Source organism: Anas acuta, chromosome 5 (assembly GCF_963932015.1).
Source record: "Anas acuta chromosome 5, bAnaAcu1.1, whole genome shotgun sequence".
NCBI lineage: Eukaryota > Metazoa > Chordata > Aves > Anseriformes > Anatidae > Anas > Anas acuta.
In genome coordinates, this window is record NC_088983.1 from 32,870,939 (window position 1) to 32,898,183 (window position 27,245).

Here is a 27,245-nt window from a genome sequence, read left to right on the forward strand (position 1 = left end):
AGAGGCGGACTACAACTCCCGTCAGGCCGTGCGCTGCAGAGGGGCAGGGGGCTGCTCCTGTGGCCGGTCGCCGGCGATAGTCGCGACTTGTGTGTCGCGGCGGGGCCATGGACAGCCGCTGCTATGGGTGTGCGCGCAAGTTCGGCGTCTTCAAGAAGGAGGCAAGTGTCGCGACAAGCAGGCCGCCGCCGGGTGTCACCCGCCCAGCTCTGCCTGCCTGTTAAAAAAATAACTAACTAATTAATTAATGGGTTAATTAATTAACGTTCTGTGTCCCCGCAGTGCGGCTGTGCCAGCTGCGGCCGGGCCTTCTGCTCCAGCTGCCTCAGCTTCAGCGCCGCCGTGCCCCGCTGCGGAGGCGGGCCGCAGAAGGTGTGCAAGCAGTGCCACGGCCGCCTGACAGGGTAAGGCGGGGGGGGCTCCCCCGGGCTGCTCGGCGCCCCTGGGGGTGCTGAGGGGGAGCCAGGCACGCTGCTGTGCTGTGGGATTCACGGAATCACAGCATTTTAGGTTGGAAGAGACCTCAAGATCATCGAGTCCAACCTCTGACCTAACACTAACAGTCCCCACTAAACCGTATCCCTCAGCTCTACATCTTTACAATTCCAAGCCCTGCCATCGTGGAGCTGCTGTTCTGTCCGAAGACGCGTACCACGGTTTGTGAGGCTGTGCTCTCTGGTGTCAGCGTAGCCTGAAAGAACTGCATTTAAATCTTCATGGATGGACCCTGAATATCTATAGGTGTCCTAACCAGAAGAGACCAGGTTATGCGCCACCATGTGTTTGCTCACCCTTTTGGAAAGGCAGCCTTTCCAGAAGTGTCATAGTTCAGCAGCTTAACGTTATTATCAAAGTATTACCTCTGAGCAAACAGCATCTCAGCTACTCGTTTTTGAGAGGTCTCTGCTACATGTGGCCTGAAAACTTGAATTTTGAAACTTAGAACTAATTTGCTTCTGAAAGAAGAAAACATGCAAATATCCTGTAGATTGCCTGTTGAAAACAAACAAATTAATTCAGTAACAGTGTGGGTCATACACATATATGAACAAGTAACACAAGTACACAAGAACCCCTCTCTCTACCAATTCTTTCGTGTTCTCTTCCTTCTTTTGCATTGCTTTTACCTCCCTTCCCTGCTTTTCTGTTAGAGCAAGGAAGTTCTGCTGACGCCAGCAAGTGGGAAATTTTCTTGTTCTGCAGTTGTCTAAAGAAGAGCCTCGTATTCCACAGGTCTTTACTTCAAAAGCACTGGCTTGTGAAAATACCATCAGCTGTTGATATCAGTCGCAAATACAGAAGTCACAGTATTCCAGCTTTGAAAATTTCTGACTTCCCATACTCCAAAGCCATTTATAAAACAGCCCAGCCTTTTCCCAGGTCTCTCTTGTTGATTTTTTTTCCTTGTCTGTTTAATGTCAGTACTATAGAGTTACAACAGAAAAAAATTGTTCTCTGACTGAATAGCTGGTAGATAGTATGCATAGACTGCAGTTCTGTGGGCTGCAAGGACTGAAGTTCTTCATGCAAACAGCTTTCACAACTGACACCTTTGGGCTGGAAAGTGGTCCAGTAAAGACATTGCCTTTGTTTGTTGTTATACAGGCCTTAGCACAGATGCGTTTGTAGCTTTGCCTTCTAAGAATAAATAAAATATGCTACCTTACATAAGTGTGTGGTTTAGCAGATCAGCGTGAACACAGGGAGGTAGAACACAGTTACACAAGACATGATTGTGTTGTGCAGTGTTCAAGTGTCCTAGAAGAAGTCATCGTGATACTGGTGATTACATAATCATTTTTATAACATTTTATTTAGCTTATGCATTATATAATTCTGTTTGTTGCATGCCACAACCCCTTTCAGAGAGCTATACGCTTTGGAAACTAATTACACTGGGAGGATCATCTAACTGCTCTCTCTCTGCTTGCTGAACTGGGATGTGCACGCTCTGGAAGGTGAGGGTATTTCAGCCCTGCCTGGTGTCCATATTAATCAATTCTTTGTTCAGGTGCAAAACAACAGGAACAAAGGACTAGAAGTGAAGTTTCATACTGTCCAAAGCAGCTATATCATCTTAATCTCTTTCATCAGCTAATCACCCCCCATATTAATGAGGTTATGAAAGGGATTCTACCAGGAGGTCAGTAAATGTGTATACTGATTCCTCTTGGGTTCAGAGAATAAATGACTGAAGCCTTTAAATGGCTGGAGCCTTGAATTCAGAGATGTCAATGTTTTTGTCTTTCAGACAGGAACCTCAGAACAGTTCAGCAAAATGGTCACCACCAGAAAACTACAAAAAGTGAGTAGCACTTGCCAGTCACCCAGTTGTTTCTGTTGTAATCACAGAATGGTTGAGTTTGGAAGGGACCTCCAGAGGTCATCTAGTCCAAGCCCCCTGCTCAAGCAGGGTCACCTAGAGCATGTTCTGTGCTCTTTCATATTTCCCCATGGAGACCACAAAAAGTGTGGTGGGTTGTGTTGTGATGTGGGTGTTTGCTTGATCAGAATTAAGGATGGGGCTTTTGCTGTGCTGTTTGTTTCTTTTGTTGTGAAGGATATAGGGCACTCTTTTTACTTTTGAATAGACTCAAGAACAGCAGCCTGCCAGTGTTTATCTGTGACTGGTTGTGGTTGGCTTGGAAACAGGAGCCTGGTGGTGAAATGTTCCCTGTCTCCTCAGAGATGGTGCCATGCCTACTACATTAATGAGCTGTGGTTTTCCTTACTCTTGGCAGTACCTCATTGTGCCAGTATGGGAGAGCCTGGCACAGGAATGAGCGGTTTCTGTTCTCTTTTACACTGACATTCTTCACATAGCCTGTTGGGCTCACAGAGGGTGTTTTCATATCTCAGGATTTAAACTCCCCTCTTTTCAATTGTTGTGTCTTTTTCTATCCTTGTTACAGGCGTGTAGCAGCTTTTGAGGCTAAGCAAAACCAGATGAAAGGACAACAGAAGGCAGCTGCCAAATCCCCAGGTCAAGCTGACTCCAGATACCAGGGGCTCTCAAAAGAGGATAGAGCTATTGCAGAGAGACTGCAGAAGCTCAGAGAGGAAAGGAAACCCAGTAAGTTTTGAAGAGCACTGGAGGTTCCCTGGGTGGGAATGCTGCTACTTGGGAAGCATGGGACCAGGAGGGAGAGGGAAGTGCTGGATGTTCAGTGTTTGTCTTTAGGAAATGTAAGGGTTAAATGTGATCAGAGCGGCCACATCTTGTTGCCACAGTGGCCAGGTTCCGCAGTGATTTTAATTTTTCACTTTGATTTTGTTCTTTGGGGTTTTTCTTGAAACCGCTTCTCAGTTTTAGGTCAATATCTTACCCATGAAATCATTTCCACATTTTCCATTGTTTGGGGTAAAAGTCTGGGTCAAACACAGTAGCAGCAGAATGAAATGAGCGTTTTTTTTTGGCCAAACCATTTTGCAGAAGTTTTTCTGTGCGTCGTTGTGCTGGGCCACAGTGGTACCAGTCTCCATAGGATTATGTTCTGGCCAGCCTTGCCACACAGAGGACAAAAAGGGACTCTGATCCCAGTCTACAGCAGTCAGATATGGGACTGCCTCAGGGTGCTTGTGGGAGAATGAACTTTTTAAAATGCTACACGGTCTCTAAAAGGGAAAGAAACACTGCAAAGTGGTCACCTTGTTGTATAGGGGATTTTTTTCAGCCTGATAGGCCTGGGATTATGTTAAAGAGTGTGGGTGCAATGGACTGTGCTGCCTAAATGGCATACATTTCTCTGCCTGTCTGTCCATGGTATCCCTAGTCAGCTGATTACCGAATGAGGTTACAGTAACAGTGGTCTCCTTGCTGGAAGATAAAACGTGGAGGAGGCAGTGACTTGGGAGAAGAGGGTAACAGTTAGCATTAGGGTAGCATCCAAGTCACTGCTGCATAACTCCTCCTTCAGATCAGGGGCTGAGGGAGGTTTTTGCTCTGGTGTTCAAAGCCTGATTCCAGAACAAATTACAATCTCACTGAAAACAAATAGCTTCAAGTTTTTTTCTTAACAGAATAACCCCCTACCTTGGGTTATTCTGAATTGCAGAGTCCATCCCTTCTCAGGCTGAGATCGAAGCTAGGTTGGCTGCGCTGAAGGAGGATTACCGGGGACCTGTTCCATCCACGCAGGAAATGGAAGACCGTTTGGCTGTCCTGCAAGGAAGATGTCCTCCTTCCCAGGCTCCCAGACCAGTAAGCTCCTGCATCTGTTTGACCAGCAACGTGTCCTGAGCTGGCACAGTAATTCCTGTGTCCCAGCATGTTAGTCTTTGCACTTCAGCTTTTTTGTGTCCAGGTAGCTCATTTTGCGTCATTGCTTCACTAGCAAATGGCTAACTTTTACCAGTATGCTGAATCAATTTCCGTTATATTTTCCATAAGAACAAAGGAACATATATAGTACATGTGTTGTTTTTAACAACAGACGCTAGCCTTTTTCTTCTCTACCCATTTGTGTACCTAAATGGCCTGATATTTTTTCAGAGCCATTTATTTGTGGTTTTGGGCTTATCTACCCTGCATTCTAGTTGTATCTTGCAGTTGTTATTGTATCCCTTTTGAACAGAATCCTGTTAATTATTCCAGAAATGGAAGCCCAGAGAGGTAAAGTGATTAGCCTGAGACCAAAGAGGAAGGAGTTGGATTTCTGCCTTCAAGGCTTATATGAAAGATCTTGTCTCTGATAAATTGTTTCCTCATGCTCCTTTTTCAGCAGTGCTGTGCACACAGCTGTTCTCTTAGACCTCAGTGGGGCTGGTGGTTGGCACTGTTGAGAATGGGACCGTGTTTACTTTGGAGGTAGTGGCAGAGCTGGGGCTGGGTTTCAGCAGCATCTATTCCTATACATTTGGCACCTCCTTGCCTTGTTTAGCTGATTGCATTTAGAGTTGCGGGCATTCAACAGCTCTGAGAATGAAGCCTTGAAAGTCTTACACCAGATACCCATAAGCTGAGACTCACAAGATCAGTAGATGCATCTTTTTATGCTGATTCTCCATAGAATAATATTGCTGTCTGACTTTTCCTTTGGTTGAGTATGCTGCTTTCCTCTCATTTGGTTTCTCTTACGTCCTCCTTGTTTCTCAGGTACATCGACCCCCTGATACCAGAAGTCTGACACAGCAAACAGATGATCTGTTAACTCAGCTGGCTGAGGAAGTTGCCATTGATGAGCATTGCAGTCCAGGAGCCCAGCCTCAAGGTATCTATTTTGGATTCCAAAGATCTGTGTCTTTCTACTAATGTATATGTGTTGCCCTGTTCAGCTTACAGGTGAGCTTGGTGTCCAATTTATCTCCCCCTTATGACTCAGATTGACTAAGAACAGCCATCCAGCTTCGTACTGGGTCTCATCATCTTTACTTGAGAGATGGTTCCATTTTCTCAGGGTTGTATTACTCAGATTGCTTCTGTCTGTTTCTGTAAGGCCACACTTCCTAGGGAGGAGCTGCTGCTACTCCTAATGTGTCTGTGCTCTGTTGTAAAACATGAGATTGTGGGATACCATTACTTTTCCAGCTACAGTGCTTCCTCTGTAATCTCCCTGTAAAGTGCAGATTAGCTCACTTTCTTTTCTTCATGTACAGCGTGGATCCTGTTGTGTCATGCCTTCTCCCATTATTACCTGGATTAATGGAGAGCTTCAAGCTTCTCCCATACTGTCTGTTGCTTTAGTGATGTTGGCTGTACCAAAGAAACACTGCTGCTGAGTCACCAGCATGTTCTTTCTGCCTGTTTGTTTGCAGCTGTTAGTAGCCAAAACTTGAATGACCTCAATCGGGAAAGTGAAGATTTTGCTTGTCGTGCAAGTCTGGACCCAAAACAGCTAGAGGAGGAGAAGAATAAACTTCTGGCAGAGGCTGCTGCTGAGCTGCGAGATGAAAACACTAGGCAGGAAAAGATCTTAGAAGTTGCTAAGAGATTGGCAGTGCTCAGAGGTCAGGATCCAGAGAAAGGTGGGTAGCAGAGGAGAATACAGTCCCAAGAGAGGGACCAGGTTCCTGTGTCAGTAATTTATTTTCTGAGAGGCTTTTTATCCATTTAATTCCTCTGTTCTGCAAGAAACAGACTGAATTTGTTGCCTGTAAAGTTGTAAAGATTCATTCATCCTGAAATCAGTATGAAAAATCAGTATGAAAGACCTTAGCCTTAGCATCTTAACCTCAACTAAGACATCGAGGCTGGCCTGCTTTGTCTTGTACCTTTCTTTGAGATAAATCTTGCATGCTCTATCTCTCATTCATGCAGTTACACTGGAAACTTATAAACTCCCTGACAGTGATGAAGAATTGGATGAGGAGGAAGCCATTCGGAGAGTGCTAAAACAGGTCAGAAGTGGCACCTGTGGCCTTGTTTATCTTCCTTTCAATCATTCCTGGTGTTTGTTTTTTTGTTTTTTTTTTTTCTTTTTTTTTTTTTTTTAACCTAGTGAGCATGCAAATTGTGTTTTTTCTGTTCCAGGGCAGAGTCTCATTCCTTCCCCTCCTAGTGCTTTTCCATTGCTAGCTCCCATGCAGCAATTCAGCTACAGGAGATAGACTTTTCTACCAGTCTGTTAAAGTTCTTTTTAATTCATTGTGTGTCTTTCCTCCAGCTCTGCTCCCACTCTGCTTGTCCTTTCTTACTTTGTTTTGTTTTTTTCCCCCACCCGGCTAGAACATGATGAGATGTGGGCTGTTTAGCACGGTTTATGCCTCCATTTCTGTCTAAAATGTCTGTGAATTGTTTTGCAGGCAGACATGAGCTTTCTGTGCTTATATTCCTGGATGATGACACAGACCACGTGAATGGTTAGCATGACGTTGAGCATCTGCTGATAGCTGCACTGCAAAGCAGAGTGCATTAGTTTAGGGCCCCTGCTGTCACACTGACTGTTCACAATGTACACACAGTATTCAAAGTGCAAGTAGAGCAAGCTCACAGCTGTCCAGAGAACACCAGACTGATGTGTGCAGTCGTCTCCAGTTACTGCATGGGGGCAAGGGGAAGGGAGAGAGGTTTAGAGTCTAGAATGAGACTCCTAATTGTGTTCTAAACAAGAGGCTTCTTTCTTTCTGTTACTACCAGCTCACAGAGGAAGCGGCCCTGGATGAAGCAAGTGGATTCAACATTCCTCCAGATCAGACCACCCAGCCAGGACCCTCACAACAGAACCTGCATAAGAAAACAAAGCAAAAGGTCAGTGAACTGGTGAGGATCTCTTGAAATGATGTGCTTCAGGATCCCAGGAGAGTACAGCTCTGCAGCAACAGTTTGATGTATCCTAGGCTCAGTGCAGTGAAGGGAGGAAAAAAAACCAAACCAAAACAAACAAAAAGAGCTTCTCCAAGGCAGACAAGCTGAGAAATCAAACATCTCAGGGGCGTCTGCATAGCTGACCAACCCTGAGCACAGCTGTGACTCATCCTTATACTTGTAAAAGAAATTACTCATACCCTGAAATCCAATTCCTTTCAGGCTGGCTTTCGGCTGAATGGGATAGTGTCCTCTAAACCCAGAGAAGTCAATCAAAATTAGCTTGCCAAAGTGGGTATCAGAAGGGATTTTTAACTCACCCATATAATTAGACCAAGAAGGCTGTGGTCTAGTAGCATACAGCCTGGAACAGGGTAAGTGGGAGGTTTTGCAGTGCTTTCAGCATGTGCAGAATAGACTCTAGGTAGTAATCAACCATCTGTGTTCTCTTGAAACGTCAGAGGAAGGAATTAGCAACAAGATACCCTACATTCAGAATGGATTCCAGTCTGTTATGGAAATACGTACACCTTCTCCAGTGTATATTATGTGAATTAAATAGACCTGTGAGTCACAGACACCTGACAGTCCTGTCCCTGGTGGAAGAAATTATTTAATTGTATGCATTGTTGCAAACAACCATCTCATAGGTATGTCAGCCACCTTGCACTTTCGGGATCACTGATGTAAAAGCTAGTGCTATCTTACTGCTGTTGTGTTAGGAAGCTGCCTTTGCCAGTGTGCAGGCACTCTATTTTGGTGTGCATATGGCTGTTCAGTTCTACAAAGTCTCTGTAAAGCACAAGGAAACAATGGATGACCTTGTGAATATGTTCCAGATTGTAATTTCAAAAGATCTTTTCAGCCCAACCTGAGGTGCAGATCAGTGGTAGGAGTCTTTTGGCAAATCACTTTCTTTGTCCCTCAGTTTTCTTTGTATAATGTGGAGAAAATAGAAACCTCAATTTTTCCCACCTTCCCACCACTTTCCCTCCACACAGCTCCTTTCAACAAAACCAGTTGATCGCTTGCCATTGCAGCAGGAATTGTCTGTCACTTGGTCTTGCTGTTGTGCCTGCCAGACAATCTGGGCTTCAACCTTTAGCACAGTCCAGGCAATGCGGGTGTATATTGCTGTAGGCACTGAATTGAGGGTGTTTACCTTCTAGGCAATACAAATTCATAAGCAAATGCTGGTAGTTTCTTGGGTGTTTATTTAACAGCCTAGATATGCACATACATGCATATGGAGCCTATCCTTGAGCCCTGGTCAAGTTCATCTTGACTTAGGATCATCTTGACTTAGGATCAACTGAGAGTGAACATCCTTGGGCTATTTGATTTGTCACTGTGGCCATCATGCATTACAATGGCAGCACTGTGTCTGTATTGTGTCTGCTACGGTTTGGATTCAGTGTCTGTTTTCTTTGTGAATTAGAGCCAGACTCCAACCAACACAGCTCTTGCCAGGACAGATGACAGTGATGAGGATGAATTACCCTGGTGCTGCATCTGCAACGAAGATGCTACTTTGCGCTGCCATGGCTGCGATGGGGATCTCTACTGCCAGCGCTGTTTTCGGTAAGTCTTGCAATCCCTCTTCATCTGAGGGGCAGGTCACGGGTAAGCTTGGCCACTTTTGTTTGTTCATCCTGTTGGGCAGAAGAACAGAAAGTAGGAAGGAAGATTCGAAGAACTCAAATCTGAGCTGAATGACCAGTAGTTACCCCAGGCCTCAGGGACTAAACTGGCCCTGGGCAGCAATGCTCTGTCTGTTCTGCTCCAGCGCATGTTTGGGCACATTGTTTGGCCGATCTCTGGAGCAGCTGATGCGCGTGGGATGGGATAAGTGAGTCCATTGTTTAGTGACTTCTGTGGCTTTTTAAAGACATTGATGAATAATCTAGGCTGGATTCTCACAAGAGGGGAGATCAGACAGTATAAATTTCTGAGGATTTTCTTAGGTTGAGACCGTGAAGTCTTAAACCACATTAAAAATGTCAGGTTGTTGAAATATATGGAGAAATTTCTCTTCCTCAGTTGGGTCTTGCAGTGGCTACAGTTTTACTGCCTAAAAACCCGTAACTTGATTTTTGACAAAATGTTGCTGTCTCAGATTTGGAGGGTTAATTCCCTTGAATAAAAAGTTATTCATCACAGCCTGAGTGGTTTCTTTTTTTTTTATGTCTTAAAAGCATTGAGTAGTTGGCTGTGTTCTCATTAATTCTGGATGACATTTAGGTAGCAAGATGTTAAGGATCTGGTTGGGAAAGTAGGGGATGCTTTTATGTGTATTCTCATTTCCTGCAAAGGGGTTTTATAGAGAGATGAGAATGGAAAACATACTAAAATGGTAAGAAAACATACAACTGGCAATATCAGATGACTTAAAAAGAAAACAAGCAAGCAACAGATCAGCCAAACTTCTATAAAAGCAGAACCAGCGGTGTGTCAGGTGAGTGAGTATATCAGTTGTATGCTGGAGATGTGAGCTCATGTCTTACTCAACACTGCCAGCTTCTCAGCATGGTTAAGACAGCTGCCAGTATGCTGCATTTTAGCCATGACAGTTATTTTTCAGAGCTGTGTGGAGCAGACTGTCATTTTGGCTGTTGTCATAGGAGTCACTAACATGCCTGTGAATCACAGACATGGTGCTGAAGGTAAACTACCAATTACAGGAATCTCTCAGAGAGGGAAGGAGTCAGAGAGGCCTGTTGTCATTTCCCATGCCAGCAGGCAAGAATGAACAGAGCTTTTCAGAGAGTACATCAGAATCTTCTGCTCCAAATAAGTGTTTCAAGTAACCAGTCCACATGGCTGCCAGTGGGGTCCTATCAGTTAGTCCTTGGGATAAGTTTCTTACAGGGCTGCTGGGAGGCATCCTATGCAGTGGCTAAGGGTGAGTTTCGTGGCTGGGTGTTTACTCCTGACTACAGCTTGTGTTTGCTTTTTAGGGAAGGCCACGATGAGTTTGACCTGAAGGACCACCACACTTCCCGCTATCACCTTCCTCGCAAGTAGAGGTGATCACATTCTTCATGGGCAGAAAAGGAGATGGAGAACGGGAAAAGAGGGAGTCGGCCAGATGGGAAGACTCCAGCTGGATTTGCAGCCAAAATGGGTGATGTTTTGGACAGTAAAAGGATGTGCTGTAATCTGAGAGAGGCTTGGAGGGCATGTATCGTTGTCCTCACAAATGCAACCAGAAAAGTGCTGGGTTTGCCGTGCGTGTTTGGGATAAATAAGGACTTGATGTGAGGAGGTGGATATGCATCTATATATTTATAAAGTATGGCGATGTGGGTAGCAGTAAAGATGTGTGGTTAAGGCAGTGCTGGCTGATAAGCAACTTCCTGCTTTTGCTAACTTACGCATTGGTTCACAAGGCAGCAAAGCACTTTGCACTAAGAAACTGTCTACATCATGGTCATGTGTGATGAGAACTTCCAAAACATAATAAAAACTATTTACGGAGGCCTGTGTTTAAAGTCTCAACTGGGAATGCCTGATAGCTCTTTACGAAGTGTCACCCTCCTGTGATATCTCAGTCCTTCTGTCAGGTGGCTCAGGGGAAGATAGTAAGGATCATGAAGTCACAAAAAATGTTTCTGTGGTGTTGCTGGGGAGGTGCAGAGGAGTGATGGTTACTCCGCCTTGATGAGCGGTGTTGCTCCTGTACTTGAAATGAAGGATGCTTTGTAAAGGTAATTTGCTACAAACACACTGCATTGTGATCTGCAGTGGCAGTGCCTAAATTCCACATTATTTCTTAGCACGTTAGTCTGGAAGAGTTGTGTGTTAATATTAAGAAGGGGTTTGGCTCTGTTGGTCCCCTGGTAGAATAAAGATGCTACTTGTATGATGCTGTTTATCTGGCTGTGAGAGAAACTCGGTTTAATTTACTTATATCCATCCTTGGAGATAGTTCAGATGCACGTGACACATGCCAGTGGCCACAGCACCCAGAATTGCTTGAAATACCTGACTAAACTTTCCAGAAGTCAGCTGTAATTGGTATGAGCTCTTCCCAGGGCTACAATGTGACTTCTGAGACAGTTGTCTAAGGTTGACAAATTCTAGGAGTGTCAAAAAAAAATTAAAAATAAAATCAAGGATTTGTCTTTGACAGAGGGTTTCCAGTGAATCTTGCCTGTCTGGTTTGACATCGCCACTCCCAGCTGTCTGCCCTGCCCTGTGCTGAAGGTCACTGCCTCTGTAGGTGAGGTAACAAAACAGTATTTGCCTGCACTTCAGCCACCCCTGCTCAGAGCACAGTAAATACCTTAAACTACCTCTGAAGGTGGGTTTATGTTGGGCTGGATCAGGTGCTTCAGTAGTAACCCGTATCAGACAATGTGGAATAGTAATACTGCAGGTTGACCCAGCAAGAACTGCTAATGTGTGTGTCAGCACTGTCAAAACCCTTTGTTAGGAAAGGGTAGCAAAACCTGAGTCTTGTGGAGGATGTTCTTTCACCTAAGAGTCCTTGCTTCAAAAGTGCCTGCCACTTTGGGATGGACAGAGAGGAAAACTACTGAATTCTTGTGATGCAAGAGTTTACAATGAGTCCTGTGTTACACAAGATTTAAGTAGATAGTTACTGACCTGAGGGGTTTGCAGTCTTCAGAATGAAAACAAAATGCAGTTCCAGCTTTGTATTGTTGTGGGAATGATGCTTCATTTTTATTTAACCAGGATAATTAGTCTGTCTAAAAATTCTCTCTTAGATTAGGCAAAACACAAAGTATTCAACCTGTATAGAAGAAGATGCAAATACCTGGTCTTATATCCCATGTAAGGCTGATCCACTCCCTTGGGCTTCAGCCTGGGTCGCCCAGGTTTTGCTTCCTCAACAACAAAACTTTGAGCTCCTTGTGCAGTTATGCAGCCTGAGTCCTGTGAACCCTGCCCCCATGCACAACAGTAGTAGAGCAGCAGTTTACAGCCTGAAGCAGCTTATTTAACTTCCTGGATTTGTTTCTGTGGGTTCATCCCAAGAAATCCAGAAACGCACCCAACCCAGTACCTGAAATAGAACTTAGTCATACGTCGAAGACTCTCTTCAGTCATACAAACACATGCTGACTCTTTCACTGCACTAATGGACGTTTTTGTGGCTGCTGAGCTTTCTGCATGTAATTGGCCATTTTAATGGCAGCCCAACCACTTTCCCCTTGAAGAGCCATTCCCACTGTAGCCCTCTTTTCCCTCTTACATGGAGGTCACTGAGGCACAAACTATCATAGTCAGCTGTCTGCAGGAAGCAAACCTAGCTGAATCTGTCATTATGAAAGAAGAATGCTGTGTGACCTTTAACTGGGCACAGTTACCTAGTAAAGGTACTGGGAACCTATCAGTTCCTCACTGGCTAGGGCAACTTCAGTCATAGCCATTCAAGGACGTGAAGAGAATTTGATATCTGCAAGAAAGAATAAATTTCTTTCCTTTTATCATTGTAGCTTGCCATGAGGGCACAAAAATATTTTCTTTTGTTCTCAAAATGTTTATGTCAACTAAAAAAAGTAGGTTCCTCCCCAAGAAGAACTCAAAGTAATGGTAACAAATGAAGTTGAACTCAAATTAGCTTACAAAGGGAGGTTTCAGTTAAGCTTCATTAACTCACAATTGCTGTAGTTTGTGAATATGCACATTATCTTAACTGCTGTAACAAGTGTGAAATGTAGCAGGCTGAATATTTTTAAAGGGAACATAAGTGTTGCTCATAATAAAGGAAAATTGATTTGAAGGTTATATTATACACCTTCATAAGCCTTCAATTAGAAATGCGCATGAACTTTCACATGATCTGAGTTATCTTGGTATAATCAAGAGGCCAAAGTTTCCTTAAAGAAAGCTTCTCAAACAGTACCCATATACCAAATATTACAGCCTTATGCTAGTGATGGTGATGAGAAACAGCGAATATAACTGGAAGCTGTTTGTAAGCAAAATGTAGTTCAGTCTGTCCTTATGGGTTAAGCTGAGAGTAAAAAAAAAAAAAAAAAAAAGTAAATAAAAGCAAGTTTGACTTACTACTTTTAAGAACCAATTTTAAAAGTTCTTGTACCAGAGCCAAGAAATCAGCTAGCACTGGCCATATCTTGCTTTGTTCCTGTTATCACATTTTGCTTGTCTTGAGTGCTCTTTTGTGCTGTAGTGATGTTCCTATGTACCAGAAATAACTGCATGTCACAGGGGCCACAGCTTACTCTTTCTGCTACTTGAAGAGGACATATAAAGACAACTTCTCTCAAGCAGTGTTTCAAAAGCCTGTTTGTTTTTTTGTTTTTTTTTTCTGGGTTCTAACGATGTCTGCATACTTACAGCTAAAAATGCTTTTTGCATCATTCCAAATTGAGTGGGTACAGAAAAATGTGCAGCATGGAGAAAAGTCTCTCTTGGGCCAGAGATGTGGCACTTCAGGTCTTGGTGCTATCACAGCTCAGCAGAAAAAAACAAAGCCATCTTGGTAGAGTGTGTCATTAATCTAGACACCTGTGAGCTTCTGTGCTGTGGCTAATTACAGCTATAATTTAGGACACTTAGCTCATGGTCTGTCCACCTAGGTCTTCCACCTGAACTTCTGTTTGAACCTACTTGGTGATGTAATAAATCCATGAGCAATGCTAGATCTACAGCAGGTACAGATGTGAACTGATTTTTTTCTGTTATTGTACTTACAAACTGGAGGTATCAGGAGGGCAGGCATGTCCTCATGGCCCCTTACTAAGCAAAGGAGGGCACATGCCCATGGACCTGATATGGTAAATGTGGTGGATGAGGTTTAGAGCCTCTGAGAGCAGCAGCCTTAGGACAACTGTGAGCAGCATGGCTTGACAACTCAAGAACAGCAAAGACAAGCAAGCCCTTACATCACCATTGTTACAGCAGCAAGGATTTTGTCCTTGCTGAGAGATACACACAGCCCACATCTTGTTCACTGACACCTCTTCTGAAAAATAGGAGGGATGCAGAAGGTAATAGTCATCGCTGTTATTGATGATGATTAAGAAGCTAATGGATTTGAGATATTACTCGTTCAGCCCGAGTCCTTGTTTGTTTTAGTTAACCTTCAAGTCCCTTTTCTTGCAAAGTTGGCCCCTTTGTCCCTTCTTGTCTGATAGAATATGTACTCAAAAGCTAGCCTTGAACATACTGGTATGTAGGAGCCCCTCTGGATGCAACTCAGCAGCTCATCCCTTGCGTTTGAGTGGCAGACATGAGAGTCTAGGGGCAGGACCTAACATGAGACTGATCTGCCTAACCAGACATCCTCCATTTGCTGTCTTATTTCCTTGCCACATGTGTCAAGTTACTGACTTGCTGAGAAGCTGGATGTAGTTTCCTCTGTATTTTTCCAGCCACACATTAGTTACAGCCAGAAGAGTGTGTGCAGCAAGTCACTGTGTCCTACTTCACTTCTCATTTGGGAGACCTACCTGTCTGCCAAAGACTCACTCTGCAATTCTCCCTACAGGGAAATTAGAAGCAGGTATGTTTTCCGTTCAATTTTTCCTTAGCGTCTTTAAAAAAAAAAAAAAAAAAGCAGCAAAGTCAAGCAGCATATAGCTGATTTTCTGTGTTTTAATATACAAAATAAGCATTTTTAACGTCTTTTTAAATGGTGAGAAAATAATTCCCAGGCCTTCAGAAGACACTTGTAAATCATCAAGCCTGAATTCCACAAAGAGGAAACACAATCTCTTCCATTAGCCTTAGCAGCTGTTTCACCAACTTCCCCTTAAGTATTGACCAGATGCACTTGGCTGTTTTCCTTCAATCCTACTGTGTATTTTCTGTCCAACCTTTGTGAATGACAGAGGCTTAATCAGACAAAGTATGTTCAATCCTGTAGAGTTAGGTGTAGTAGTAACAGGTAGGAGATCACAGTCAGGTCCCAGCCAGACTTGAAGCAGGGTGCAGCTTCACAGTAACTGATTTTCCGTGTTGATGAATGAGTGATAACCAGTGCCTTGTTTTCCTTGCAGTGGGTGGAAGAAGTTTTGATGACCTGCTGAGAATTGTATTCAGTACTCCCCAGCCAGCATGGAAATTCCTAGAAGAAACTAAAGGAACGACGTCTTGTCCTGTTCCCACGGTTAAAATGCCATTTAAGAAACAAGCGAATATGCAACGTAGCTCCCTGCTGTGCACGTAGATGTGGAAGGAGTGGAAACTTCAAACCACTGGTACAAAGTTCACAAACTTGGTGATGTGTCTCAATAACAGTAAGTCCAAAGCATATTCTGAAGTTATCTTGCTGATCCCATTTTTTTTTTTGTGGGGAAGATGCATGTTTCCTTGTGACCAAAGCTGGTGTCCCTTATGGGTGAGGTAATTTCTTCTGAGGATTGGTGATTCTCCGGAGACCTTTCAGTCGACTGAGCAATTCTGTAATGAAGTCCTACAAGGAGAATTGTAGGAAGAAGGATGTTGTGTTAATTCCATTGCTCACCAACCCATAGAGTACTATTCCTTTTGCATTATTCCCCCATTCCTCTTCATATTGAGCAGAAACTAGGATTTCTACGTGGATGGAGAAAATGTTTCTTTTGGCTTAAGAAGGGGAGACCTTTTGATAGGCGAAGAGGGGTCTAAAAGCCCCTCTGTTCTCTACCTCCCCTGGATCCCTCTTGTGTAGCCATGTTTACTGTATCTGCAGCAGCTAGCCTGCTCTCTTCATCCCTGATGCCTGTTTGTTTTACCTTGGGATGACCTCAAGATGGTGTTGTCTCTTTTAGGCTCTCCTGCTTCCTGTTGCCACCATAACCTCCTGCCCACTTCTGCTGCCCTCCCCATGTAGGGCAAAGCAAGCCGTCCCTCTTGTTGTTTCCTTGTTCAACCTGTAAAGCTCCATGTTGTGGACTGCAAACCACGCCGAAGCTGTGCCAATTCTAGAAGGAAGTGGCTGGCAGAGAAGGGGGTGGAACAGAACACATGTAGGACTAATGATAACCTGGAGCAGGGGTTGAGGACTGGAAGGCCAGATAGATGAGCAGTTAATGGAGATAAACCCCAACTACTTTGCTGACACAGCCAAGGACTATGAACCAAACTGGCCCATCTGGTTATTCCAAGCAGAAGTCAAAGTGACTAGGGCAAACTTTACCATCTTCATGGCAAGTAATATCACTGTAAGGGACTGTGCAGCTTTTCTTCACCCAAAGAGGTTAGTTACATATCCTTGTAATTAGGCAAGGTCACCAGAGGTACTGCAATTTGCTATGGTTTGTGCTGTGTGCAAGCCCAGCTTCCTCACTCCAGTGATCAGAGTTTGTCTGCCACAGCATGCTCTGGAGGTAAATGCCTAGGATTGTACCTTTGTATTCAGTCCCTTCAGAGGAAACCAGTTTGTTTCCTCTGTCTAGTTTCTGTGAATAGACTGCTGTGATCTTTCAAGGGGACTGGATTCAAGATTACAAGGGTGAGAGTATATACTTTTGCCAATGAGGTAGCAATATCCAGTTGTAGTTATCAAGAAGCGTACCCTCAGCAAGACACTTTCATGGTTGCTGAATCATTAGAGCAAACTATTTTCAGTTATCTCTCTGGGAAAGTGGAGTTCTTGCCCAAGATCTGAAGCTTAGACACACTGAAAACCCTATTGCCAGCCTTGTCTGCCAGACCCATCTTAGGAGACTATCCACAATGCTCGTTAGTTTAATTTTGATGGGAGTAATGCATCCATCTCATTTTCTGCATGTTCATCACTACAGCTACATATAAAGGCTGGACATGACATTTAGTAACATCTGAGCACAACATTCATGTGCAAAGCACGTGACTGAAGCAGGAGTAGGGGACCTTTATTTTGTCCAAGTGTGCAGCAAAGGTAATTGCTGTGTGATGCACATGCTGCTCTGCAGAGTCCTAAGCTGTGCTCCTTTGAATGCTGTGCCAACTTGTGAGAGTTCTTTAGCTCCCTAACTCAAACCAGGACTTCTAGAGATCACAGGGTGGGGGTGAAGCATGTGTTAAACTGACCTAAAGGGGTTAAACAATTATCTGCCTAGTCCAATCTCAGGGCCATCCTACATTCTTGTCATTCATACACTAGAATCTTTTAAGCTGAAAATGCATTTAATTAATGGCATGCAAGATCCTTATAGGAACTGTCTATACTTTTTCCACACTGAGAACCAAGTATCATCTCAGCCTGGTCACCTCAGGATGTCAAAAACATGGAATAAACTTTGGCTACACAGCAAAATCATTCGTCTGCTCCGCTGCTCATCCTCAGCTCAGCTATGTAGAGCTGAACATATTTTTATAACGTATCAGAACAAATGTCCTAATACCTCACATTAGAAAGTAAACAAATATGCAGCATCATGTTAGGCAAAGTAACACCCCGGCTATTCAGCCAAGTAGCAACAAACACGCTCTTAGAGCACAGCCTAATATATACGTTGATGGTGTTTCACTCACCTCTGTTGGGCTGGAGCATTCATGGAGGATTTCCTAAAAGACAAGAAGGAGTCATTTTAGATTTTTATAAATTGACACTTCCCTTGAGCTACAAAAAGGACATACAATCTTACAGTACTTAACAGGCTAAAAGGCGCAGGGAAGCAGCCTGTAACACAGGATGCATGTGTTCTGCAGCCCAAACACCACTGCCATGTTGTATTATGACAGCAGTCCCTAACTGAAAGCCACCAAGTCCCTCTATCTGACCTGTAGTTTTAGTTTCTGTTCTTCATTAGGGACATCCAGGAGATCTTCAAGATCAATTTCAGGTCCATGAACTTGTGCCTCTGTTTTCTCTCTCAGCTAAAAACAAAAAACAAACAAAAAAAAAACCACAGTTAATAAACCTTCAAGCTTTCAAGAACTCTAGAGGCCATCTTGGGAGAACTGAGCACCTGAGAAGTAGCCAGTTAAAATAGAACTGTGCTGCAAAGTTGAGGTCAAGAAATAAACCATCTCAAAATAAGGAGGTTCGTGTAAAGAGGGCATGTATTCCACAGCCCCTCTGTGGTATCTGCTACAGCCACGCATCTTGATTCATCATCTGCTCCCATCTCAACCCTTGATGACTTCTCAGGGATCATGGGCCGCGAGGTGTTCCACCTCTTCAAGAATATTCAACATCAATTGCTAACTGCAGTGTGATGTAACCCAGCTTGGGACAACCCACTTCCGTGAAGCTTATGTGCAGGTGTTCACCAAACAGAAGTCCAGCAGGCTTAAAGAGGCACTACTAATACGAGGAGATTTAAAGCTTTTTAGCTATATACATTTATGGGAATCAAAGTTGCGTTTTTGCAGTAGAAAATTCTACTAACCACCTTGCATATTCAAAAGTGATTGTGATAACAGTGAAAGTGATAACAGTGGCATAACAGTATGGAGTATGTTAAGCAGATAAGGGGACAGTGGAAAGTCCCACTGTCCCAAAATAAGGGGGATAGGTAAGAAAAGCAAGACGAGCAGCGCAAAATCAGTAAAAACAACAAATCATGGACCTTCTAGTCATGAGAGAAGAAGGAAAAAAAAAAAGGGAAAAGAAGAAATTAAAGGTTGGTCAAATAATATTGTGCACATATGGTATAGTAACAAGCATCGAGTAGGTTGTGAACCTGTAGTACTCAGCCAATGAGGAAACAGGAGGTAATAGAGAATATAAGGCTATGATATATGTGTGCCACACATTCATGCTTGCTGGATGCCCACCATTACAATTGCAAATAAAAATGCTGCTTCACTGAGATCCTCTCCTGGGCCTGTTATTGTCTACAGATTGTCTCTCACACATTCACATGGTTGGTATTTACACTAAGGATGTTTGGAGTCATAAAGAAACAACTATGCTTTTGAAAAGCTCAACTCTTTTGTCAGCTTTCTATAGTAGGAATATGCCATAGTCTCCTTTAATGTGAGAGAGACCCCCTCCAAGCTTTGGTGATCAGAGTAATAGACTCGTTATGTTAGATGGAAACATTTGTATACTTGGACCTAAAATGTGTCTGTGTCCATACACTTCCAAAAGACTGTTAAGGATGGCAGGCTTTGTTTTCCTATGGATTTGCAAGATGAACCTTTAACAACATGATTACCAGTGATATTTTAACAGTAACCAGCAGAATAAGGATAATGAGTAAACAGCACAGCACCTAGTTGCTGGATGGCATTTACAGATGTATATGTAAAATATTAAACAATAAAGGCAGTACTTACGGAAAAGAAAGAAACTATTTCTGATCAGTCATACCATGCCATGCAGGAAGTAAAAAGCAGTAGGTGTTCAGCTTGGCTACACAGCTGATTTGACAACTAGTAATAAAAGTTGCACTTGCTGTACTATGACCCATAACAACATTTCTTAGAATAGTTTTCACGTGACTACTTAGACAACAGGTCTTGATACAGCCTGACTTTGGCTAAAGAAATAAATGGATCAGAAGGGCAATGTAGGATAAGGACATCTTACAGCTTTCCAGTTCAAGTAGGGACTGTGTTCCTACTTCCAAGCACAGGGAGTGGTCTCAAAAACCCAAATTGTCTCCTGAGCCTTAAATTTGTTGGAAAAAGCCTTGCGGCAGCAAATAGCATAGCATTCAGATTATCTGTATCAGGAGATGACGTTTGAACCTTGATGGCATTTGAACCTGCAGCGCTGTTCATTCCAACTCTGTCACACAGACTTCTGGAAGACTCTGAGGAATACTGCCCTCACTGCCAAGGGCAGGTGGAGAAGACAAGAAGGTGAGGTAATGGAAGGCAGTGGATCCAGAGAAGCCCAGCAGGGCTAACCAAATCGTCTTGCCACAATGCACAAAGCAGGGCAGGAGGATCTGTTTTACACCTGGATGTTTACAAGTCATACATCGTGGCACATTTATTTATTTGAAAAGATAGTACGCAAATTTCTGTGGTACCCTATTAACAGTCTCTGACGTGGAACAGCATCACATGCAGTTCCTGGCAGGAATCTCTTCAGTTGCCCCAGCACATCAGGAAGTCAATAAAACTATTGTTCTGGAGAGGTGCTAGCAAAGGCAAGCTCCTGGCAATCTGTTCCCGTAAGGGCATGGCTGCATTTCTCACTCGTGCCTGCAGGGATTTTGTAGTAAGGAAAAAATACCTCCTTTGGGTAGCTGCTCCCAGCAAACAGCTCCCAGTTAGTTGATTCACAGAAAGCCACAAGTAACAAGGTAGCCTAACTCGTTTTTCTGAGACCTTTACAAGAGTAAATCTGTAGACTTAGACAACTGAGAGTAGCCCACAAGGAGTTGCATCTTGGACTAGGTTACTGGTGGTACCAAGAAGTGCTTTTCATCTATCTCAAAAAAGCTTCTCAGAACTAATACATTAAAACTGCAATAATTCCCAACTCAGCATGAGAACCCAGTATGTTCCCACAAATATCAAACAGAGATATAATAATCACACAGAAAACAATGATAATAAACAACAAAAATACCAAAACCAGCAACAACAATAATAAAAAGCCTCAGAGAGAGTTCCTGAAGTTCCCCTGCTCAGGGGAGGAGCTGACATTGTTCCGTGGTGCTCAGATATGGACAACCATCCTGGAGCCCTCTCAAAATAGATAGGAATTTCTCTGTGCCATCATGACACATAGCACAAAAATCACCTTTCCTGGGCTGTTCTAGCATGTCCACTTCCACTGCTGATTGTAATTTGAAACTGGTGATGCTCAGAGTGGAAGAGAGCATCAGAGTCCAAGTAATCATTGGCTCTTTTGTCCCCTTATCTCAAAAATGTGTTTAACTCTGTACTGGGGTGTGAATATAGAAAACAGGGCAGAAAAAGCTTGAGAGTTAATTTAGTCCATCCCCATCCAGGACATGATTAACCTATTTTACACAACTTGTTAAACCCATCTATTCTTCTGTCGAAGACACTTATGATCTACGGGGTTGTGAGTCAAAAAAGGTATTTTATTTTATTACAACAGATGTTACCCTGCAGATTAAAGCAAAAACCACAAAGTTTCAAGCTATTTAAGTAGGTTTGAGACCCTGAGGTGCAATTTACTACACCCTAAAGGAATTACCCCATCTCAAAAGTAGAAAAGCACTGTCCCCTCTGAAAGCTCCCAGTGTAAGTGCCATTTATCTAAGCACAAAATAGGAATAGAAGTGACAGTAATGGGTTAAAATTTCAGGGTACCCAGTCAGTGCTGACTTAAATATCACATCTCTGTGGAAAAAAAATGCCACGTACCCTACAACAGCCTAAAGTAAATACTTGTACCATTCAGGTGCTGTACCTAAACACTCCTACTAAACCTTTCCTAGTTTGACCACTCTCAGATATGCAGGAAGGATTTGGGACTGATTGTTCCTCTAGTTAAGGAAAATGCAGGGAGGAAGACAGCTCTAGGGGTCTGTGAAGGTTTAAGGTCTCTATACACATCATCTCAGCATGTGTTTTGTCTTTCTTCCCCTGCTGCCAGTAGTGTGTCCAGAGTCTGCAGCTACATCATTTATCCTGAGTGCCTCATTCAAACAGCAGCTATAGCCACACTGCTGTGACCAAAAGGGACAAAAATACACTGAACACCTCTAATCCAGCTAATACAGCTTGCAGCAAAGCCACTGACCACATGGAGCTTAGCAGCATGTGGCTTGGTACACCTGCCTAAGTTTTGCTACTTGTGCTGAGCAATAGCTGTCCTCCCAGCAGGTGTAATACCAGACAGCTTATAGCTAGCTGGAATACATCAATACAGGCTTCTCTGACTGTGGGCACACCATTCAAAGAGAGTACTGTTGCAGGTGGCAATAGGATACCTGACAAAGATGGAAGACAAGGATCTGTTTCCAGTAAGGCAGAGGAAGCTTTGTCCCAGCACACAGAGCCCTTGTCCCATTCATCTAACGAGCGAGGGGCTGATTTGCCCCAACTACTCACCGGGTACTGGTACAGCTCCTGCAGCTGGGCATCCACCCATTCCTCCAGGTCTAGCCAGCGCTGTAGGTCCTTGCGGTTGTACTTTATGGTTAGCTTGCCCAGTTTCCTGTGTGATGATTCCTCCCCAGGTTTCTCTGGAGTCTGGAAAGTCACCCGGGGCAGTGTGCCGGAGTTCCTGGCCATCCTCACTGCTTCTTCCTCCTCCTCCTCCTCCTCCTCTCCACCTGCAGGATCTCACCTTCCCGTGGGCCGCTCTCCTCTGTCTCTTAACCAGTATCTCCCTGCAGCTCGTGGCTCAGGGCACAAGCTCCTCGCTTTCACCAAAGGCAGGCAGCATCAGCGATGCCAGGGAGCACGGTGGGGGACAGCACGCAGCTGGGGCAGCGTCCGGGCACAGGCTCTTGGGTTTCACAACCAGCACTGCTGACGAGCAGGGAGGGAGGGGAGAGGGGTTGTTGTAATAGCATCTGCTGTTAAAAGAAGCCAAGTGAAGCAGGGAACTGATAAACAAGGTTTGTTAATATTTAACGCAAGCCAGCTCCAAGAAGTGGCGGGAGGTGGGGAAGGAGGAGGTTTTAAATTACTTTTCCTACAGGTGTAACTGATGTGCATGTGCAAATCCAGACGGCTGATCCATACATCATTCATTAAATCCTGTGGAGTTTGAGCTCCACCAGCCGCTGTGAACTCCTATCACCTGCAGCTACAGGGTTTGGTTCCCACTTAAATGGCACAGGTGCCATGGTCGGGCTACAGCACTAGACCCACCACAGGTAAGGAGAATCAGTCTGGGGTCAGGTGGCCACATCTACTCTCCTATAAAGATAGGAACAGTGGGGTCAGTGCTGTTGCAAGCCAACCTCTGTCTCAGCAGCCCCATTTTACATTGTTGTAAGTTCAGTTCAGCTTTCTCAAATATCTTTTTGTAGAAATCTTGGTGACCTGATCATCTGAGCAAGGCACTTCTGAGAGAAAACAAAATCTGTGCTCTTTAAAAAATTGTACAGGATGGGGTGTAATAGCATACCTATCGAGGGATAAAGTGTTATCTTCTTCGCACAGGAAGGTATTTATGGTAAACAGGATAATGCTAAAACATCGTAAACTGTCACGATATTCGTCATTGATTAATTTATAGTCTCTTTCTTACTGGAATATGGGTTAAATTTCTGCAACATTATTCCCCTATCCCATTTTAGAGGGACACGTGAGCAGCACTGATCAGAGGGGCAGAAATCAGATGAGACGTGTTTATGAGGTGTCAGGGCAGCAGGAAGCCCGTCCCTGCTTCTGGTGCTATATCACACCTGTTTATCCATCTGTCCCCAGAGCCTTCCTGTCACCTGCACTGGGTGCTGCCCTGTCACACAGATCAACCCACCAAGCTTTTATGTCATGAAGCAGATCAGCATCTTCAATCCCATGGTTTGTGTGGAAATAATAAGTAAGGTGGAGACTGGCTTTCTCTGGAAGTCAGACCCAGGCCCCCGCCAAAACCACATCACTGTGCCCAGAGGTGGTGGCACAGCCAGCCAGCAGCAAATCCTACGCAGGCTGGTAGAAAAATAAGCAGGGATGTTCCAGTCCTTCTTCTCAACTTGAGTTTGGGGGAATTAAAAAATATATATATTTTTTCTGACAGACAATTCCACAAAATGTTTATCCTGAAGCTTACTCCAGCCCCATTAAGGGGAAGGATAAAGTATGAAAGTATACCTAAAACTGGTATCACGTCATCTGCTTTTCAGACAGACTGAAGCTTCTATTCAGAAACCAGCTGTCAGCTAATTAATTTGCTAAGCTTGCCCCATTTTTCATCACTGCTTGACTGCATTCACCCCCTAGTCTCACTCCTAAAGCTGTCTTACTTAGAGCAAAATTTCTCAAAAAATCCATACTACCAGAGGGTGGGAGCATACTCCCTGAGGAGAGATTCTTAACAGTTAAAAAAATCTTGCAAAACCTATGAATAAGCTTATAACATGTTTACAACTGTTGACTTTTCAAGGTTAATAGACAATCCAAACACGAGGTAAATCTGGACCAAAGGACACACTTTGCCAGGCATTAAATTGTCTCCCAACAGAAGGGCTCTATCTTGGTGTTCAAAGTCTGACTTTTTTTTTTTTTCAAATGGGCAAAAGCAACCTACATTTTCCTTGGTCCCACTGCCACAACTGATGACAGATTTTCCTGCAGAACTCCAGACAGGCTAGCATTAAAACAAGAAAAAGCAAAAATTTTCAGTGGCTGAAGCTGGCAGTGAAGTTGTCCCCTTCCTTCATTACACATGCTGACCCTGGTGCTCGTCCTTAGGTCAGGTGAGCTCTGCATGGAAGATGGAGCTTGCCCTGTTAATCCTCTGTCAGCTGAGCTGAATTTATGAAGCATGGGATGGGTGTGAGGACGAGGGGAGTGCACCCTACCCTAATGGCAGCTGCCTGTTCTTCAAGCAGATGGAGCCTCTCTTGACTGGTAACCCCACTTGAGCGTGACCAATGGGCTGAGATACCACACCTGAGAAGGGCCACAGGCAGATTCACCCCACTGTCTGTGCTTTATCAGCAAAGCTACGAGCAGCCCCTGGTGCCCTCGTGCTGCTTGGGCAGTGTCACCACACAGGGGAGCAGGTTGGTCACAGGGCCCTTAGGAGATCTGCACGCCAAAGCAAGCTGCACTACAGGATGTTTATTATCCTGCTCTGGGTTATAAGTGCTTAGTCATGAATTCTTTGTAGCAAGAAGGTGGCGATGCAAAAATAAATGTTTACAGATAAAGTGGGCCTCCTCCTGTCACAAGCTGCTCTAATCAATCATTAAAGAAGGAAGAAGAAGCAAAAAGGCAATGTGTAAAATCACCCCGTGAGGGCGCGGTAGAGGTTCCTGTGGGCACAGGATCAGGTGCCTCGTGCAGGATGGGCAACGTTGTTCCTTAGGAGGGAGGCAGCATCTCCCATGGGTACACCAGCCACCTGCCCTAGGAGGGAGCTTTTGCCTCTGAGAGGAGCGGGGTGGTATTCAATACCACAAAAGGTGGGCTTTTGCGATGGCCTAGGGCCCTAACCGAGGAGGGCCACCAAGCTGAGCACCTGTGTCATGGTGCCAAACAGCTGAGGCACTGGAGCAAATGAGTGCAAGAGATGGATCCGGTTACGCTCCTCCTGGAGCTCACACTCTCCACCCCACACCTGTGACCGAAGCCGGTGCTCCTCTTTCTCTCCAGGCTGACGGCTGTTACGCACCCTCAATAATTCAGCAGGGCCCCAGCTCCTCTTTCCGGAGAAGCTGGATGGCCTCTTACCCTCGCGTCCCAGCCCAGAGAGGATTGTTTTTTTTCCTTCAAGACAGCCAGGAGCCACTCTCCACCTGCTTTAGAAAATAATCACTTTCCCTGTGGTTACAAACATGGTAGTTAGCACAAATTAAGCTGGGAAAGGCAGCAGAGGTGACTGTACCGATGCTACATTGACACCACAAGGTAAAGATGTTCTTCATTCTCTTGTGGGCAGCAGCAGGCACTGAAGTAACTCTGTGGATCAGAAAACAGACAGGGCTGGAGGTCAGCAGAGCCCTGTGGCAGCCCTGGTACCCCTGCACCCCAGCTTCACTGCCCTCACCCTCTGGTGCCTCCCCTGCAGCATGGAAACTGAAAAAGCTGCCCCATTGCCCCTGAGCTCTTGCTAGATAAGGAGACCATATCACAGATTGTCCATTCCCAGCCCCTGAATATCTGGGGAAGCAGCCGGGGTGCTTCAGCACACACAGCCCTCACCCGAGCAGCAGTGCTGCCTTCCCACCTGCAGGTGGAGAGCCTTGGTGCTCCTCAGTGGTGACTAAGTACTCCTCCTCTCCGGAATACTGAGGGACAAACAGCTCCCAGCATTTGTATTTGACTGGGGAACCCCAAAGTGGGGACTTGGCACCACCTCAAAAGCAGCCCTGTCCCAGCAGTAAAGGCAAGGGGCTCGGAGAGGCAGCCCGCAGCCCCCTTGGCCTTGGTAATGCAGTCAGAAGGGTGAGGGCTGAAGGCTCTTGTTAAAGGCAATGTGAATTAAATGCCATTAACTGGGGGTCATTGGAAAATCCGTCCGTGTTGGTTTTGGTTCCTAAAGTGTATGTTTTGATCTCCACCCCCAAATGCAAGGGAAAGCAGAGGAGGCACTGGCAGTGGGCCTGAAGGTGTCAAAGACTACAGCTTCCCAGGGGCTGTGGTGTCTGCAGGAAGGGAGGAAGAAGGGGGGGCATGGGGAACACCACAGCCCAGCAAGAACAGCTTGGGTCACCTGTGGGAACTTCAATGGGAAATGTTAAATTTTATCAGCTTCCTGCAAATGGAAGGCTCTTTGCTTCACAAAAGGAGCCATTTCCATAGCTATCTCCCTATAGGAGCCTACTGCAGACATGGTGAAAATGCAGATGCTTCTGCAGCATAACAGGTTTCAGCACAATTTCCCCTTCTTCCTTTTCTAGCACTCCTGTACTTAACAGCTTACTGTGACTAGCAACAATAAAATAAGAGGCACAGCACCGTGCAGGATGACAGACAGGAACTTCCCCACAGAAACAGTCCTCCCTCCCCACAGCTGCCCTTGGTAAGGTGGGAAAGGCTCTGGTGAGGACTCAGCAGCCTGTCACCCTTTCCCTGGCTTGGCTCCTCAGGACAGGTGGTTAGTCATGGCCTGCTGAGATCCCTCCCCGTCTCCTTCCTTTGCCACAGCTTTGTGCCGTCACTTGCATCCGGGTCTCGCCCCTAAACCACACCAGGAGGTTTAACCTGAGGCAAATACGACAAAACAAGCAAGCAAGCAAACCTGTCTCCCGAGTGCTAGTTACACACGGAGCGGTTCCCAGATACAGCCAGGCAGAATGGAGCAGCTGTCAGGAAGTCACTGCAAGCTGTGATGCCACTTGGCTGGGCAAAAGGGACCTGGAGGAAGTCTTCCTTGTTTTTTCTGCCTTTTTGGGACCCTTCCTCCCAGCAGCTGGGCGCCCACCTTGTGGGTGCTGGGTCTGCACAGCGGTCACATCAAGGTAGGTGACGCAGGTTACCACTCATTTTTTTTACAAGCCGTGCATGTCTAAAAGCTACAATTCTAGTCAAATATTAAGCCAGTGTG

General features: G+C 44.8%; 2 protein-coding genes across 5 annotated transcripts; one reads left to right on the forward strand and one right to left on the reverse strand.

Moving 5' to 3' along the window:
• ZFYVE19 (zinc finger FYVE-type containing 19) lies at positions 1-15,443 on the forward strand. Of its 2 annotated transcripts, XM_068683842.1 has the most exons (12): positions 1-161; positions 283-404; positions 2,252-2,305; positions 2,913-3,073; positions 4,056-4,201; positions 5,096-5,210; positions 5,755-5,964; positions 6,257-6,336; positions 7,076-7,186; positions 8,682-8,824; positions 10,201-11,465; positions 15,235-15,443. In XM_068683842.1, the coding sequence occupies exons 1-11, from the start codon at positions 108-110 to the stop codon at positions 10,265-10,267; spliced, it is 1,263 nt and encodes a 420-aa protein (XP_068539943.1). In that variant the 5' UTR covers positions 1-107; the 3' UTR covers positions 10,268-11,465; positions 15,235-15,443. The 2 variants fall into 2 exon arrangements, with proteins under 2 accessions (XP_068539943.1, XP_068539944.1); XM_068683843.1 differs by lacking the exons at positions 1-161; positions 283-404 and adding an exon at positions 1,911-2,143.
• PPP1R14D (protein phosphatase 1 regulatory inhibitor subunit 14D) lies at positions 13,520-27,064 on the reverse strand. Of its 3 annotated transcripts, none has more exons than XM_068683846.1 (5): positions 26,940-27,064; positions 22,130-22,599; positions 17,924-18,019; positions 17,675-17,707; positions 13,520-15,650 (listed from the first exon to the last, which is right to left on the reverse strand). In XM_068683846.1, the coding sequence occupies exons 2-5, from the start codon at positions 22,310-22,312 to the stop codon at positions 15,570-15,572; spliced, it is 393 nt and encodes a 130-aa protein (XP_068539947.1). In that variant the 5' UTR covers positions 22,313-22,599; positions 26,940-27,064; the 3' UTR covers positions 13,520-15,569. The 3 variants fall into 3 exon arrangements, with proteins under 3 accessions (XP_068539947.1, XP_068539948.1, XP_068539946.1); XM_068683847.1 differs by having other exon boundaries at positions 22,130-22,596; positions 26,940-26,961; XM_068683845.1 differs by lacking the exon at positions 26,940-27,064 and having other exon boundaries at positions 22,130-22,675.
• Between the last annotated feature and the right edge of the window lie 181 nt (positions 27,065-27,245).

Bases quoted from the DNA above. Each gene is read 5' to 3' on its own strand.
- PPP1R14D (XM_068683846.1), bottom strand. From the start codon at position 22,312: ATGGCCAGGAACTCCGGCACACTGCCCCGGGTGACTTTCCAGACTCCA. The intron at 18,020-22,129 runs GTGAGTAGTTGG...TTTTGTTTTTAG, and splicing joins AGGAGCTGTACCAGTACCCG to CTGAGAGAGAAAACAGAGGC. The intron at 17,708-17,923 runs GTCAGATAGAGG...CTTGTCTTTTAG, and splicing joins AACAGAAACTAAAACTACAG to GAAATCCTCCATGAATGCTC.
- ZFYVE19 (XM_068683842.1), top strand. From the start codon at position 108: ATGGACAGCCGCTGCTATGGGTGTGCGCGCAAGTTCGGCGTCTTCAAG. The intron at 2,306-2,912 runs GTGAGTAGCACT...TCCTTGTTACAG, and splicing joins CCACCAGAAAACTACAAAAA to GCGTGTAGCAGCTTTTGAGG. The intron at 6,337-7,075 runs GTCAGAAGTGGC...TGTTACTACCAG, and splicing joins TTCGGAGAGTGCTAAAACAG to CTCACAGAGGAAGCGGCCCT.